This window comes from Astyanax mexicanus, chromosome 25 (genome assembly GCF_023375975.1).
Source record: "Astyanax mexicanus isolate ESR-SI-001 chromosome 25, AstMex3_surface, whole genome shotgun sequence".
Classification (NCBI taxonomy): domain Eukaryota; kingdom Metazoa; phylum Chordata; class Actinopteri; order Characiformes; family Acestrorhamphidae; genus Astyanax; species Astyanax mexicanus.
Genome location: NC_064432.1, coordinates 21,211,083 through 21,226,723, shown reverse-complemented (window position 1 = coordinate 21,226,723; position 15,641 = coordinate 21,211,083). Strand labels below are relative to the sequence as shown.

At 37.4% G+C, this 15,641-nt stretch overlaps 1 protein-coding gene across 2 annotated transcripts; it reads left to right on the top strand.

The window, feature by feature from the left end:
* The first annotated feature begins 1,707 nt into the window (after positions 1 to 1,707).
* si:dkeyp-118a3.2 (probable serine/threonine-protein kinase kinX) lies at positions 1,708 to 14,898 on the top strand. 2 transcript variants are annotated; one of them, XM_022682043.2, is made up of 6 exons: positions 1,710 to 1,884; positions 4,751 to 5,953; positions 11,244 to 11,432; positions 11,747 to 11,861; positions 12,824 to 12,916; positions 14,455 to 14,898. In XM_022682043.2, the coding sequence occupies exons 1-6, from the start codon at positions 1,764 to 1,766 to the stop codon at positions 14,543 to 14,545; spliced, it is 1,812 nt and encodes a 603-aa protein (XP_022537764.2). In that variant the 5' UTR covers positions 1,710 to 1,763; the 3' UTR covers positions 14,546 to 14,898. The 2 variants fall into 2 exon arrangements, with proteins under 2 accessions (XP_022537765.2, XP_022537764.2); XM_022682044.2 differs by lacking the exon at positions 12,824 to 12,916 and having other exon boundaries at positions 1,708 to 1,884.
* Positions 14,899 to 15,641: the final 743 nt, after the last annotated feature.

Here is a 15,641-nt window from a genome sequence, read left to right as displayed (position 1 = left end):
AAGTTAACTAAACTTAAAAGTCTATAAGTCTATATTATACCTACATTTTTCAGAAACGTTAATTTATTCGATTTTTGATTTCACAACTAAAATATAGATTTGATACATACAAAATTAGCTTAGGAAAGAATATGCTATAGAATGAACAGTACCGCATACCACCAACACAGAGCTAGCAGCTCAGAAACTGATGCTTGCTCTTACAGCCTACAACATAGAGGTCAGCTAGTCAAAGGTTACAAGATATGAAATCAAATTATCTACTATCTATTAAGTTTACCTGAGGTAGCCTGGGGGCGTGGAAGTGACTACATACTGACAACTGGGGGGTAAACCCAGTATACAAATAGATGGTACCAGAAGCCAATATAAAATACAATTCAAATCAATTAATTTGAATGTAAATATGTGACCACAAAGGTCTACCACAAAAAGTAATGTAATGTTTGGAAGTATGTAAAAAAATTTACACTTTCTACAGTAAATTACTGGCAATTTTCTTTTTTGCCAGTTATTTACTGTACATTCTATAACAAGTGTATAAACTGTTTTAAAAAACTGATAGTAAGAGTTATAGTTTTAGTATATTTTATTTAGTTAGCTTTTTAAACTTGAATAAATGGAAACATGGAAATATGTAAATAAACAAACAAATTCTAATATGATGATAATATGATGATCCGGTGAAAATAATCTTTTTCAATACAGTCAAATAAGGGATGCCACACCTTATAAAACATTTTCAATTAGTTTCTTAAACAGTAGGTGATCTTCTCACAGGGTTCACACTTGGTCTCAAGTTTCCGGTACGAACAAACAAAAACGCAAACCTCTATTAAAGGATTTCAGAGAGCTTTATAGCACAACCATATTTTAGGTTAGTTTCCCAGAAGGCAAACTTCTGGATCTACTGGAAAAAAGATGCCAAGACTCTTAGACAGTGCTATGCAAATTCTCTGCCAGATGTACTTACTTACTTGCTTACTATTACACTTATATATCGCCTTTTTGCCACTCAAGGCACTCAAATACTTTTACGATTACATTCCACACACCCTCAACACACAGAAGTGGCAGCCAATCATGCAGAGCGTAGTCTCAACTGGAAACAACCGTCCACCAGGTCTGCATCAGACACTGAGGGGTTGACCGAGCACAATAAAGTTATTAACTCTAATAAAGTCCCTTAATTGTAAATAACATAAGAAATATTTATTATTTATCCCAAATTCTAGTTTAAACTGGTCAAAAAACAATGTTCCAAACAAATAATTCCTTTTACTGAACCAATCTTTCTGGTAGAGTTATTTTGAGTTGGATTTGAGCAGATTTTGCTTTGTAGTTTTTTACATAATCTTTTACATGTAAAGTAAGACGGTAAAACAATGTAAACAAATCATAATTACATCATTAAACGATAATTCAAACTTAGTATGGCAATAATTCAAACGTGCATATACGCTAAAACGCCAGCTGAAATAAAACCAGGACAAAGTGACAGAATGGAATCGTTACTGGATCCACGGGGAGGTGACTGATCATACTCTTCACAGATATCACTTTTCTCACTCGTCAGTGTTTGAGACTAGCATACGGCTCTGACAACCTCGCGGCTGAGTCATAATTGCAATATCAAGCCTCACAGCGAGTGTGTGACATGCCGCTGCGGCCTGGTGCCACCGCAGCCCGGTTTCTGTGTGGCATTCCGCAGATCCTCGCGACTTTCCAGTGGGGAGTGAGGCCTCACCATAACTGTGAAGGGAATGGCAACCACAAAGTGTCTTCATTTTAGTGGCCGGCGGCTGGAGAACTGCACCATGGAACTGTACAGTCGTGAAGGAGGACTGTTAGTGGCTTTGCTGCTGCATCTGTGCCAGGCTCAAGGTACGGTACCCTGGTACCTTTAATTGATTTCATTACCATCACCATTTTACCATTTTTAAACATACAGCTCTGACAAAAATTAAGTCAGTTTCAAACTTCAGTTTCAGAATCAGTTTCTCTGATTTTGCTATTTATAGGTTTATGTTTCAGTAAAATGAACATTGTTGATTTAATCTACAAACTACGGACAATGTTTCTCCCAAATTCCAAATAAAAATATTGTCATTTAGAGCATTTATTTGCAGAAAATGAGAAATGGCTGAAATAACAAAAAAGATGCAGAGCTTTCAGACCTCAGAAAGTTATCAAATCAATATTTGGTGGAAAAAAAAACTTTTTTTTATCACAGTTTTCATGCATCTTGGCATGTTCTCCTCCACCAGTCGTACACACTGCTTTTGGATAACTTTATGCCTTTACTCATGATGCAAAAATTCAAGCAGTTCGGCTTATTTTAATGATAGTGATTTAGTGATCATCCATCTTCCTCTTGATTATATTCCAGAGGTTTTTAATTTGGTAAAATCAAAGAAACTCATCATTTTTAAGTGCTCTCTTATTTTTTTCCAGAGCTGTATGTGAAAACAAATTGTAATGTTTAAAGTATGTTCACATTCACATTTAAACCTCATTTTCAGCAGTACTGTAATTAAAAAATGACATTAAATGTTATTAAGCAAATTATTATTGTTATTATTATTATTATGTGGTAAAAATAAATTAAGAAATAAACTCTACCACAAATTTACCACACATCATAGTTTTGAGTAAAACTTTTTTATTGGCTCCTGGCATCATTGTGTTTATTTGCTTCCTCCTGTCACTCACTGTCAGTGTGTAGTCATTCTCTTCCAAATAACTCGTGTTAGATATTAAGTTGTACTAATATATATCATGTAATTTCTTTATCTTTTGAATGTGACTCCACACCACACTGGCTATAATGGAGTATATTTGCGTGCAAGATTAATCTGGCCATGTCATGTAGTAAAGATGTTAGAAGTAAAGCTAGTAAAGCAAGCAATTAGCTACTTTAATCATATTGTTTAATTAATAATAAAATATGTTGTAGATTAAAAATTGCCAAACTAAAAATCATGTTTTTTTTTATTATTTTGTAATAGTAATTTGTTTTGTGATATACAATATTAAGAAATCATGGATTATATATTATTTATTTTAGTGTGTCACAGTTGTCTAATTTTTTTTTTTTTTACATTTTTCAACACCCAAACAAAGTGAGTGTATATTATTGCTTCTATTTTATTCAGTAGTTATTCAGTTGTTTTTTTTCCTCCTTCCTTTTTGTTCCTCCTCCTCCTCTTCAGCCTTCTCAGTGTCATACTTTGGTTTGTATGATTGCAATAGTACTCATAGGAAATCTGTATTATTACTCATACTACTTTTTTCTGTATTTACTAAAATCTGTCATTTTTAATATACAAATACGAATGCATATAAATGTGGTACATGTTACAAGTAAATGACTAATTGTTAAGAAAGTACTTATAAATCATTCATAACCAATGATTAGTCTTGCATGCCTCCTGGAGAACTATTTATGACTAATTATGTCTCCTTATACTCTAAGCTGGAGAAAATCTAAGCAGCTTGAGCTGGTCGTTCTATTAACTGTGAAACAGTATTGTAAAGTGCTGCCAGAAAAGGGAAAAAATATAATTTGGACTTTGTGCGCCTGATTCAGGGGCATCAAAGCACATTCTTGGCTGCATCTTCCTCTCACACGTGCATCTGATCCTGAGAGTTGAAACGATGTGCCTGTGTAGGTATATATTCTTTCATCACACGTTCAAGACTTGTGCATCTGTCGAGCTGCTGTTTCTGCTGCCAGTGTTAAAAGAAGCCAGCCAGTAATATGCCTTTGAGAGGACTGGTTTTCAAAAAAGCGCTAAATCTGATAATTGCTCAAACATAGATTGAGTGCTATATGCAATCAACCAGACTTTCACTTCTAATGTAAAAGCCTTAGTTACTAAATACACTCACTCACACAGTGTGGGATATACACTGCATTTATAATATAGGACATGTTGGATTGCAATGCTTTTCCTAAAGAGGAAAACTGTTACCAGGAAAAATAAATTATTGAAAATGCAAGGCATGCGTAAACATATGTATATTGTGACCAGAAGTGTCAGAGGTGTCCTGAGATAATAACACAGTTCCTGCTAATTTTGCGGTAGTGGTGGAGTGTTGATGGCACATCAAATAGCATCAGATACATTTTCAATTGGGGATAGGTCAGTGATAATGATGTTGGCCATGGTAGAGTATCTGTGACTTCAAGGGAAGATCTTGAGACAGCAGAAGTATGTAAATGAGCATTGTCATGTGGAAATAAAGTGCACCAGAGTGTGCATTCAAAAATAGTAGGGCCACTGGTTGCAGGACCTCCTAAATGTAACAGGAGGCTTTCAAATTGCCTGTAATGAGGACTAAAGACGACCTGACACTATACAAAAATGCACTTCACGCTACGGTATGACCATACCACCAGGACATCTGGACATTCTGCACAATGCATCCACAAACAGATTCAGTTGTTGGTTGTTTCTACTAAGACGAAAGCAGGGCTCATGTCTGAAGATGACCCTCTGGCATCATTCTTGGCACCACTACTTATCAAGTTTCATTCCAGACAATACATGTTACTCATATCAGTCTAAAGATTTAATCATTTATTCATGCAGGCCATATTTATCTTTCTTCCAAATAGCATTGCAACCCAACAATTCTTTCTGGGAGCAATATTTTAAATATTTTAAATATTGCACCCAGTCATGAAAAAAATTGTAGTTACAGAATTTGATACTCATTAAAATTTCCTTTTTTTTGGTTCATTTAGAACTTGCTCCTCCCTCCCCACACCCTGAATCTGTCCCCCCAAGCTTGGTTGAAGTGATTGATGCAGTGAAGGCAGCATTTGAGCAGGCGGTAAAGATTTCCAAAGACGATGCGGCGCGAGAGGTCTTTGAACAAGTTGTGGAGGAACTTGTGCCAAAACAGGACGTTCCTGAGCAGACTCCAGAAATGACAGATGGAGGAGAAGACTTCAATAGGGATGCTGTATCTGCCGTGGCGAATGAACATGGAGATGGAGGTACAGAAGGTACAGAAGGCCTCACTGCTTTGGATGCCGCGCAGGAGCCTGCCGAAGCAGCGCTCTACACATCAGAAACTGAACAAGTGCAATCAAATGAAGATATGAGTAAAGAGGAAGAGGACTCAGTGTTGGATCATGCACCACTTAAGGACCTTGTGGAAGCATCGCAAACGCCACACCAAGAGTCATCCCAAGAAGCTGAAGAACTCAAGTCAGTTGAGGAGACAAATATAGAACCAGTGGAGTCAATTCAAGAACCTCCTCAAATTGGTGAGGAGCCAGTTGAACAGCCAGACGAATTGGCTGTGGCTCCAGAAAAGGAATCTGAGGACAAAGGCCTTGTTGACCCAAAAGACACTGGGTCAAATCTCTTCTCAGTGCAAGCAAAGGTCCCTCCAGATTCAGCAACAGATGGAGAGAGTCAGGACGGGAAGAAGGCAGGAGAGCAGGTAAAAGACGAAGAAGTAAAACAGGACCAGAAGCTTGTGGAGCTTTTGGAGGAGCAGAATACTCTGGAGTCTGTGGGAACTGGGGAAACAGACATAGAAGAAGCTGAGAAGTTGAAGGACATAGGCGTAAGAGAATCAAAAGACCAGAAATTGAGATTCCCTGATGGGAAGCCACCCAGGCTGCCTGAACCAATAAAGCAAATGACCGAATTGCAACCCAGTCAGGAGCGAGACCAAGGTGTAATTAAAGAAGTGATCGCTCAAGCTGGTGCCCTGGAGCAAGACATCCAGGAGGAAGGTGAACATGGAAGAACAGTGGAAGCTGGTGATGGTGGAGATGCAGTTGAAGATACAGTTGAGACTGTGGACGATCAAGAGGAGGCAGAAACAAGGAGGTCTGGAGGGGAAGCTGAGGCAGTTGAACCCATTGAAGAAATGGAGGTCATTGTAAAAGCGACACAGAAGCTACAGCTACAGAAGACCCCTCACGAAGCAGGTAAATGAGTCCCAGACACCTCCGAACTCCGGGAGTCTTCATTTTCTTACAACTTTGACATTTGTAAAGCCTCATCGTTTCCAATGTCTTAAAATTTACAGTCATCATAAGCCCAGAGTAAATGATCTCTGGAAAAGGTCACAGCAACCCTCAATTTCCAGAAAATGTGTCATTTCTTTAATCCAGAGGTGTGAAACCCAATTACCTAAAGGTTCATATTAAAAAATCTCAGCAAAGCTGGGGACCAGAGGAAACGCATGTTTTTATTTCATTATATTTTTTTTCTCAAAACAGACCATTTCTTATTCTTTTTGCCAAAAAACTGCAATGGCAAAAAATCTGCACTTGAAATATTACTTGAATTAGTCATAATACTTATATATACACAGTATATTTGAATAACAATATGGTATATAAGACACAGATACATAATAAATGCCCTAAAAATAGGCAGGTAAGGCACTTAAGGTGGAATACAAGATAAAGAAGCCAACATAGCTGTTTATTCTATAGAGTGCAGCTTTGTGTCGCCTTAAATGGTACATTGGTTGCATCCAGGCAACTGTTACCGCTTTACTTCTTTAAGGTGGGAAAAAAAACGTCAGATAGGCCAGGAATAGTTTGATTGTGTCAATATAGATGCAGCTTTTAAGGTGGAACTGAAACTTTGTGGAACTCAATTCACGTTTTCTGGTGGAATGGAACAGTAAGGAAGTTTCAGAGTGTGTTCATGTATTTAGGGGAGTTTAAACCAGTATTAGACAATATAAAAGTATAAGTATGTGTTTAACTTTCATTTTTCACTTTACTGTTTATTTGATGTATGTTTACTGTGACGCTGCAAAGCTTTTAAAGTTGTGGAGAGCTGATGTGCGCGTCGAAACAGCCTTCTGTTGCTAATATAACTCCTAATATGCCATGAAGGATTCATTCACTTTATCTTCTGATTGACATGGGACATAAACCTTCCCTAACTCGATGCAAGTGGTAAATGGAGGGCCTTCATTTATTTGTGGGGCCCTATGGTGTGTGCATACCGATTGTACAGAGCGATTCAGCCCTGCACTTTGCAAAACAGAAAAAGAGATTAGTAAAACAAACCCATTGGGGTTTCTCACATGTTGAAAAGAATTGGACTTATAATAGGCAATATGTATGTCATATAGCCATGCTTTTGCCCCTGAATTCACTAAATTCCACCAAAATCTGCTGTTTAAACTTGCGTGCAGTATCTAGTACTGGTGCTCATCCCTCTGAGGGCATGCATTCAGTTTATAACAGTGCCCAGTCTACCAGTACGATGACTATGCTGGGACAAGCCCACAGGCTCTGTTTTCCTCTGAGTCATTCTTCCCTCATCTTTAACATAGCAGTTCTGTGCAGAAATAAGGAGCCTGGAGTGAATTTGTTCATTGTGGAAGTTAATTTAGGGTCCATTGTGGAATGAAATAGAATGCAATGGACTGGAAGCAATAAAGAACAGAATAAACTGGAAAACACAAAGAAAACACAAATAAATGTATGTGTACAAGCCAATAACAGACAGATTAAAGCAATAAACAATGGCCAATGGATATGAACAAGTCATAGTTATGTCAGAAGGCATGATTAACAACCTAAATGCTAAAATGCTCAAATCTGTGGCTAATTATGTACATACAGCTCTGGAAACAATTAACAGTTTCTGAATCAGTTTCTTTAATTTTGCTATTTATAGGTTTATGTTTGAGTAAAATCAACATTGTTGTTTTATTCTATAAACTACAGACAACATTTCTCCCAAATTCCAAATAAAAATATTGTCATTTAGTGCATTTATTTGCAGAAAATTATAAATGGCCGAAATAACAAAAAATATGTAGATCTTTCAGACTTCAAATAATGCAAAGAATACAAGTTCATATTCATAAAGTTTTAAGAGTTCAGAAATCAATATTTGGTGGAATAACCCTGTTTTTTTTTATCACAGTTTTAATGCACCTTGTCATGTTCTCCTCCACCAGTCTTACACACTGCTTTTGAATAACTTTATGCCTTTACTCCTGGTACAAAAAAATCAAGCAGTTCACCTTGGTTTGATGGCTTGTGATCATCCATCTTTTTTCTTGATTATATTCCAGAGGTTTTCAATGTGGTAAAATCAAAGAACTCATCATTTTTAAGTGCTCTCTTATTTATTTCCAGAGCTGTCTATCCTTGAATTGTAAAAGCAGTAGACGCAGCTGCTGGCCATTGCATGTGTCTTCAAGGCAAGCTCTAGCTCTTGAGATGGCAGCAGTATGTGGATGAGCATTGTCCTGTTGGAATAGTGCACTGGTTGCAAGACCTAAATACATTATTCATATTAATGTACACCATGACACCATACGTTTTAGACATGTTACTCATGACAACCAACTTTTGCTATTAGTGCTGACCATGCTGCCACCAACCATGAATGTGTAGCCTCTACAATATCATTTATAGAGATGTATATAATTTGTTTAACCATTTATTGTGTCCTTTGAATACCATTATAATTGGAAAGTGCCCACAAAGTGCAGCTTTAAATATCCTGCTATGGGTCATTCAAGCCCAAATCTAAGTTTGGCCAAGGTCCAGAACCCCGAGAAGCCGGCTGCACTCTAATTTATGAGACGAACTACTGACGTATATGGTTCAGTTCTCTTCCTGATGTTCCTCTGACCTACATAGAGCAACACACCGCCTCCACAGAGACTAAAACACTCCTGAACCACAAATACCAAACTACACAGCTGGGATTTCCACATAAATCTACCTTCAAGCTTGCAGGTCCCAGTGGAATGCAACCTTGGAATTCAGTGTCTGAAAAGCTGAAAACGTAGTTAATTACCTGTCAGTAAGTAATATGGCTACAGATAATAACAGATAATGTAGTGAAAGAAGGCAGCCCTGCAGAAGGTGCAAATCTGCTTAATGAGCTTTATAATAAAAAAGGTTAATAAAAAGTAAAGGCACTGTTACGGCCAAACGTTACAACCAGTAGTACTGCCTTTTCTAAACGTAGGGTACACACTGGTTCAGCATATTTTAACAGGACAATGCTCATTCACACACTGCAGTCATCTCAGGAGCTTGCCTTGAACATACAGATAATATATTATACGCATATACAGACATAACATATACAGATACCAGGCCAGCTGCAATTATTGCCAGACCTATCCCTGATTTAAAAAAAGTGTGGGATGCTATTGGACGCATTCATCAACACTCCATCCTTCTTTCAAAATTGGCATGAAATGTGTAAAAATGTTTGAGCTGCATAGGACGGATTCTCTAAGGACATCATGAAGAACCTCTACAATTTCATATCGCAATTGTTTATTTTTCGCCTTTTTTATTTACTTCTTATTTACTCTTTACTTTTAATACTAGTATTATTTATTATATTTTCATATTTTATTTAAGTTATTGAATAGTTTAAGCTTCACTTTTAATGTTTTACTTTGTTTTCATTTCATTTTGCTTAATTAGTTTTTTTTTTATCTCATTTTAAATTCTTTTCTTTATAATGATCCTGTTTATTGCAAATACTCGACTTCACGGACAAAGAGAGTCACCCTCAGCGTATGTACCTCAGACCCAGAATGAAGGTTGACTGATTGATTAATTGATGGATATCTATATATTGTGCCATTACGTATATAGTATGGTTTAAAATTCCATATGTGCCCTTCAGGTCTAGTGTCACCCCTGTGCTGTAATTTTCACCTCAGTGCTAAATGTCTCCCTGTGTCACAGCAGAGGTCACGCCGGACACGGAGAGGGCAGCCGTTGTTAAGGGAGCAGCTGAACAGCAGGAGCACGTCGTAGTCGAGTCTAACAGTATGGAGCACGAAAGAGTGTGAAATAAGACATCTGAACACATTCCTGTGCTCTGAATTCTGTTATTTTTAACTAAAGGAACCCACGGCCTGTCAAGAAGAGCTAGAGTGGACTCAGCTGATTCTGGCAGGAATCCTATTTTTGGCCTATTCCTGAGTTCTGGCATTAGTTTGACAGCGGTTTTCAACCCTGCACTATTAAAAGTAAAGGTGCTACAGATGGTCCCTTTAGGTGGAGAGATGCCATAAAAGAATCATTTTTGGTTCCATAAAGTAGCATGAGTGTAAATAATTATTTTTAAATGATAAAAAAAAAACATTTAGATCAATAAAAAAGAAGTCTTTAAACTCACATCTTAATTACAAAAGGCAGTAGTGTTGATCAATGGTTAGAGTACCACTTTATCGATGATAGGGCCGTGGGTTTGATGGCCCGAAACATACAAATATATGTACTGTGTCCTCCTAGGACCTGGCATCCACATATGTATGTACATTATGTATTATTTTTCTCAGAAGCTGCATCATGTAAAAAGACATTTTTTTTGTTTTTACACTAATTAGGTGCCACTTAGCCCAAATAACAAAGGGAAATAAAAAAATCATGCCATGCAAGAGTTTGGGGATTAGGAGGGTATATATGAATAAATGTATGTTCACAAAACCAGTAGACCATTTTCATTATATGAAAAAAGTTTTCTTGCCATTTTCTACTCTATTCAATCCATAGACATTCGTACTGTAGTGTTAGTAGTGTGTGTTGTGTTGGTACGAGTGGATCAGACACAGCAGTGCTGCTGGAGTTTTTAAACACTTAAACACTCTGTCAGTGCTGGACTGAGAATAGTCCACTAATAGCATCCTGTGGGCACTGATGAAGGATTAGAGAATGACCAACACAAAGTGTACAGGAGCAAACTCAGCAAACCCCCCCCCCCCCATCACTAGTGATGCCTCAACACAAGGAGGATGAAGACTAGCACATGCCTCCTCCAATACATGTAAAGCCAATCACTGCCTCTTTTCAAACTGCTTTGCAGAGTAGCATCACAGCGCGCTCGGAGGACACAGCGACATTAGCTCACAGATTCCTTCTGCTGATTGACATCACCCTTTGGAGTGATGAGGGGAGAGAGCGCCATCTACCCACCCAGAGACAGCAAGGCAAATAGTGCTCTTTCAGGGCTCTGGCAGCTGATGGCAAGCTGCATGACCAGGATTCGAACCGGTGATCTCCCGATCATAATGGCAGTGGCATAATAGTCCGATGGACCACTCAGACCCGAAGTAAACAGTATTTATAGAACTACAATGTTATCTTATATAATCAGTGGAGCTGAGGAGGTGGTCATAATGTTCTGCCTTACAGACTGTTGTTTTTTCCTGCCCGTTCTCTTTGTACTCCACTAACTCCGCCTGCTGTGTTCTTTGTATGTCCGCAGATGTCACACAGGAAACTAATGATATGAATGGCATCGTCACCTCCAGGGACCCTTTGCTGGGGCCTGTGGAGCCCAATCAGGAAACACTGATACCTGGCAACGCTGCCAAGGCCCTTCCCCCTTTCCCCACCCAGAGTCCGGAGCATGCAGACACTGTTGAACTGCTGGAGGAGCACACAGACCACACACGTAAATTATATGCTCTATAAATATATATTAAAGAAATTAAAACTAATGTAGAGCCACAGAAGAGGCACACTGGTCTAGGATTACAGTAGATTACAAAACATTAGTTCATCTTATTTAAAATGCTGAAAATACCAACAAGATCAGACCCTTGGTCTTACTGAACATCTTTATGGATCATTTCATTATATCACAAGGAATATTATTTAGTATGTGGAAAGTAGAATCATTTATAGCAAAGCAATGAGTTGTTTTTAAAAGCAATCCTGTTCAACATCCTATTCTTTATTCTTCCTTTCATTTCTCTCTCCCTGAAGGGCCCTCCTCTCCAGAAGTATGGAAAATTGGAGCGATAGCAGCAGCGTTCTTCCTCATTCTACAAACTGTCATTACCGTCATCTACATTCTCAAGTGTAAAAGAAAGACTAGCAAGTGTGTAAAAAATACAGTTCCTACTAGATCATTCACTTTTCAGCCAAATGATGAAAAGTGCTCATCCAACCACACAATTTACACTCACTGCCCGGAGAAATGTCTTTATTCTGCTAAACAAAATTCACAAGCACTGCACGAAGCTAAGTGTGCCTTTGCGAGGTTAGGAGCTTGAATATTTTCTTTGGTTTTATTTGCCTGCTGTTTATGTTTCTGACCAATCACATGTGGTGCTGGGCAGGGTGTTTGTCTGCAACCATGTACGCAAGTAAGCATCTGTGTCTGTTTGTTTTCTCCACTATTACGTCACACTGTTCGTTAAAGCCAACGAGTAAGGGACTGGCTGGCCAGCCTACCTTAGTCGACTAGAATCCCTTCTAAATCTGTACCAAATTGTAGCATTCACCAAGATTACACATTTTAATCCCAAATTCCCTTGTGTTTCGGGGGCTGCGTGTTTCTCAGTTGTAAAACAAAAAGGTAATATTCTAAAATCTATTCATTTTATGTGTATTTTTTTCTACTGGTGGAATGGGTGCTAATTTGTGCTAATTAGACAGCTAGGTAGGTGACAATTTGTGTTCACCCTGCTGCCATGTGGGCAACAGGATGATCCTCTGAGACGTTTGCAGCTGTTTACTTGTTTGTTTTTTTCCACAATTGCATCACCTTGTTCACCAATGCCATGCAAACATAGTCTCTGCAATTAATGCTGTATGTTAAGGCCTTAAGAACTTCCTGGAACGGAATAAATGTATATATATTTACACAAATTAAAAAGGATGCCCTAGTACTCTCTTGGGATGCCTAAATACTAAATACTTATTTCAGTTAATCAAATACAAATTCATTTCTAACCTTTATTTAAAGATTTTTCTGACATTCTGTGTGTGTTAAAAAAAAAACCTACTATAAAAAAGGAGATCAAATAATGATTTTCTTCACTGTGTGTGTCTTTGCAGTGGTGCAAGAAAAGACAAAGCATGTGAGGAGGGAAACGGGGGTGTTGAAAACAACATGGCAATGACAGAAACAAGCGTACCAGCAGAAGAACAGTGAGTACAGTCATGTACACGCTGCCTAATCAGCAGCATAAGGAGGAAATTTTAGTGGCTTTGCGAAAATTTGAGCACAATGGATCAAAATATATTGTAGCATCACCAGGAATAGAGTTACAAGGCCATAGCCAAGCCATTTTGCCTGGTCTGTTAGAATCCCTTGTAGATGATTACCGTAGAGTAGCTTAGCTACACAACTAAAAAATTAGTGCCCATTCCACCAACAGAAATTGTATCCATTTCAATTCAAGTATTTTGCAGGGTACTGTCCTTGGTTGACTAAACTCCCATCAGTTTAGGATGGTTTAGCTACCTAGCTAACTAATTACCAGCCCTTTCAACCAGTATTAAACTTAAATCCATATTGAACTCCAGCTTTTATCAATATCTTTTAATAACTTTTAATCCCCAACGACCTTGTGTTTTGTGCTTTTCCAGCGAGCAATTTTACAACCGTTATAAACATTACAATCCATTACTGAACGGTACAGTCAATGTTCTTAGAAGGTTTAACCTTTTAACCCAAGATCGACTTAAAATTCTTTTTTATTTCCAACGTTTACACTTTCAGAACAACAAAAAATTAAATGGACCCAATGCAAGTGTTTGGGCACTCTGCAGGGTCTGTACTTTATTCAGTTTTACCAACCCCACTCTAATTTGGCAAATGTCACAGCTTATAAACACTCACACTAAGCAGCTAAGAGTCTTTCATTTGTTTAGTAGAGTTTCACCCATTTTTCCTAAACTAATACTTCTCATTATAATAGGTATATGTTACTTGAGGAACTTTTAGGAAATTAATCTGAATCTGTGGAGGAACCAAAAAAAATAAAAAAAACTCAAAGGGACTTTGAGGAACCTTCAAGGAAAAATATTAATAAAATCTTAAGCTTTGTTAAAAGTCATTAAAGCATATTAAGGGGTTCCTCAAAAGTTACCTGTTTGGGTCAGGGGTCGGGTCAGGGGCTACAAATCTTAATGGCAAAATATTCACCTTGCGCCTCTTGTGAGGCAGTCCATTGTATACTGTGTGTATGGAGGTTGAGGGATGTTTAGGAATATTATTTTGCTAAAGAAAGCCATCCTCTTTTCGTTTTTAATATTTTTTACAGTCATGTCTGCTTGGAGAATCTCCTGGCACTTATCCGAATCCTCTCTTTAATATGTCAGTGATGCATTCCCTGTGCCACTAACTGCCAGACAATGCCAAAGCACGAGATCCATCCACCCCCATGCTTAACAGTTTTTCTCAAAACATACCCTTTCTAAAAGTTTTCTTCAGGCAAGCCTATGAAGTAATCTTACGACACATTTCTATTTGCAAATTACCCAACAACTACACACAGTACTGCCCAATTTTGGTTTGTAGACATGTCTCTGTCGGGTTTGGATTTGCAAAATCCTGCTATTGTTGCTAAAAAACTAACCTGGGACATAAAAAGTGTTACTCTGAAATGTGCTACTCACTTAACTACTTAGAGGAAACAAAAATCTGTACTAATGTGTTAATGTTTTTTTTTTTTAATTTACAGAAACTCTTTGGACAGTCTGCCGATATACTCGAAGGTCCAGCAAGAGTCTATCCCAATGAAAACTATCCCAGCAGACTCTACAGTGGTGTAATCATTATATGACCCATCAACACCTTTGCTTTAGAACTGCTTAAACACCACTGACCTATACAGACATTTTTGACTGTCTGTATCTTTGTGACTGTGGTTTACAACAGACTGTTGGTTTTACATGTTTATGATAGTTTACTTGTGATACGTTGTTTTATTGTTGTATTATTTCTTGTTACCTTCATCACGTAATACTAAATCTATATAATTTAGTGTTGACAGTATACTGTAGGTATATATACACACTATACATCTGTACTGTAGTTGGTTGTGATTTGAGTGGATTAAATATTCTATAAAAAAAAAAAGGAATGGTAAGAATAAAGTATGTCAGATAATTTGATTTTTATTGTACTATTGTGTGTCTGGTATTAATTCTAAAAAGTTAAAGGAAAAATAAGGAGTGAAATGGTCTTGGGGTGTAGTGAATAATGAGTTGAATTTTTGTCGAATACCCCAACTCCATTCACCACCAGCATTCTGAAATACAGCACTTTTTTTACACCATCGCAAAACAGCTTTCAACTAAGTCTGCTAAACCTTTGTGTGGTGTTCATATTTTTGTTACTCGTTTACTTTGTTACTTGTATTTAATTCAGCAAAATTAAGCAATTTTACATTAAAATGCTTTACACATGCTTGCTTCACCTAAATTGCAAGCAATATAAACAGCTTACATGGTTAATATTTGCCCTCTACCTTTCTTATGTTACATTTCTTTTAAAAAGTGCTACTCTTTTTTTTATTATTTTTTTAATAAAATGTAAAAGAAAATGAATTAAACTCAAGATATGAGTAGAACATTTGTTTAGTTTCAAATTTACAAATGAAGCAATGTTTATTAGCCCTTGGCCAAACATACTGTATGTAATATAAATGTATTTTTTTTGGGGGGGGGGGTGTACAGTGTGTGTTTATCGAAAATGTGTTTTGATATATGTTTTTCACAAAAAAATGAGCCAATGCCAATGAGTTTGAGTTAGAAAAAATATATAGTATATAGTATCATTTGATGAAAAATGAAAACCACACAAGGGTTAAGGTGACTGACGAGCACAGTGGGTAGAATAAGGAAACAGATCGCAAAATGAATGCAT

Coding starts and splice junctions, on each gene's coding strand:
- si:dkeyp-118a3.2 (XM_022682043.2), top strand. CDS start 1,764: ATGGCAACCACAAAGTGTCTTCATTTTAGTGGCCGGCGGCTGGAGAAC. Junction 1,885..4,750: donor GCATCTGTGCCAGGCTCAAG/GTACGGTACCCT, acceptor TGGTTCATTTAG/AACTTGCTCCTCCCTCCCCA. Junction 5,954..11,243: donor GAAGACCCCTCACGAAGCAG/GTAAATGAGTCC, acceptor GTATGTCCGCAG/ATGTCACACAGGAAACTAAT.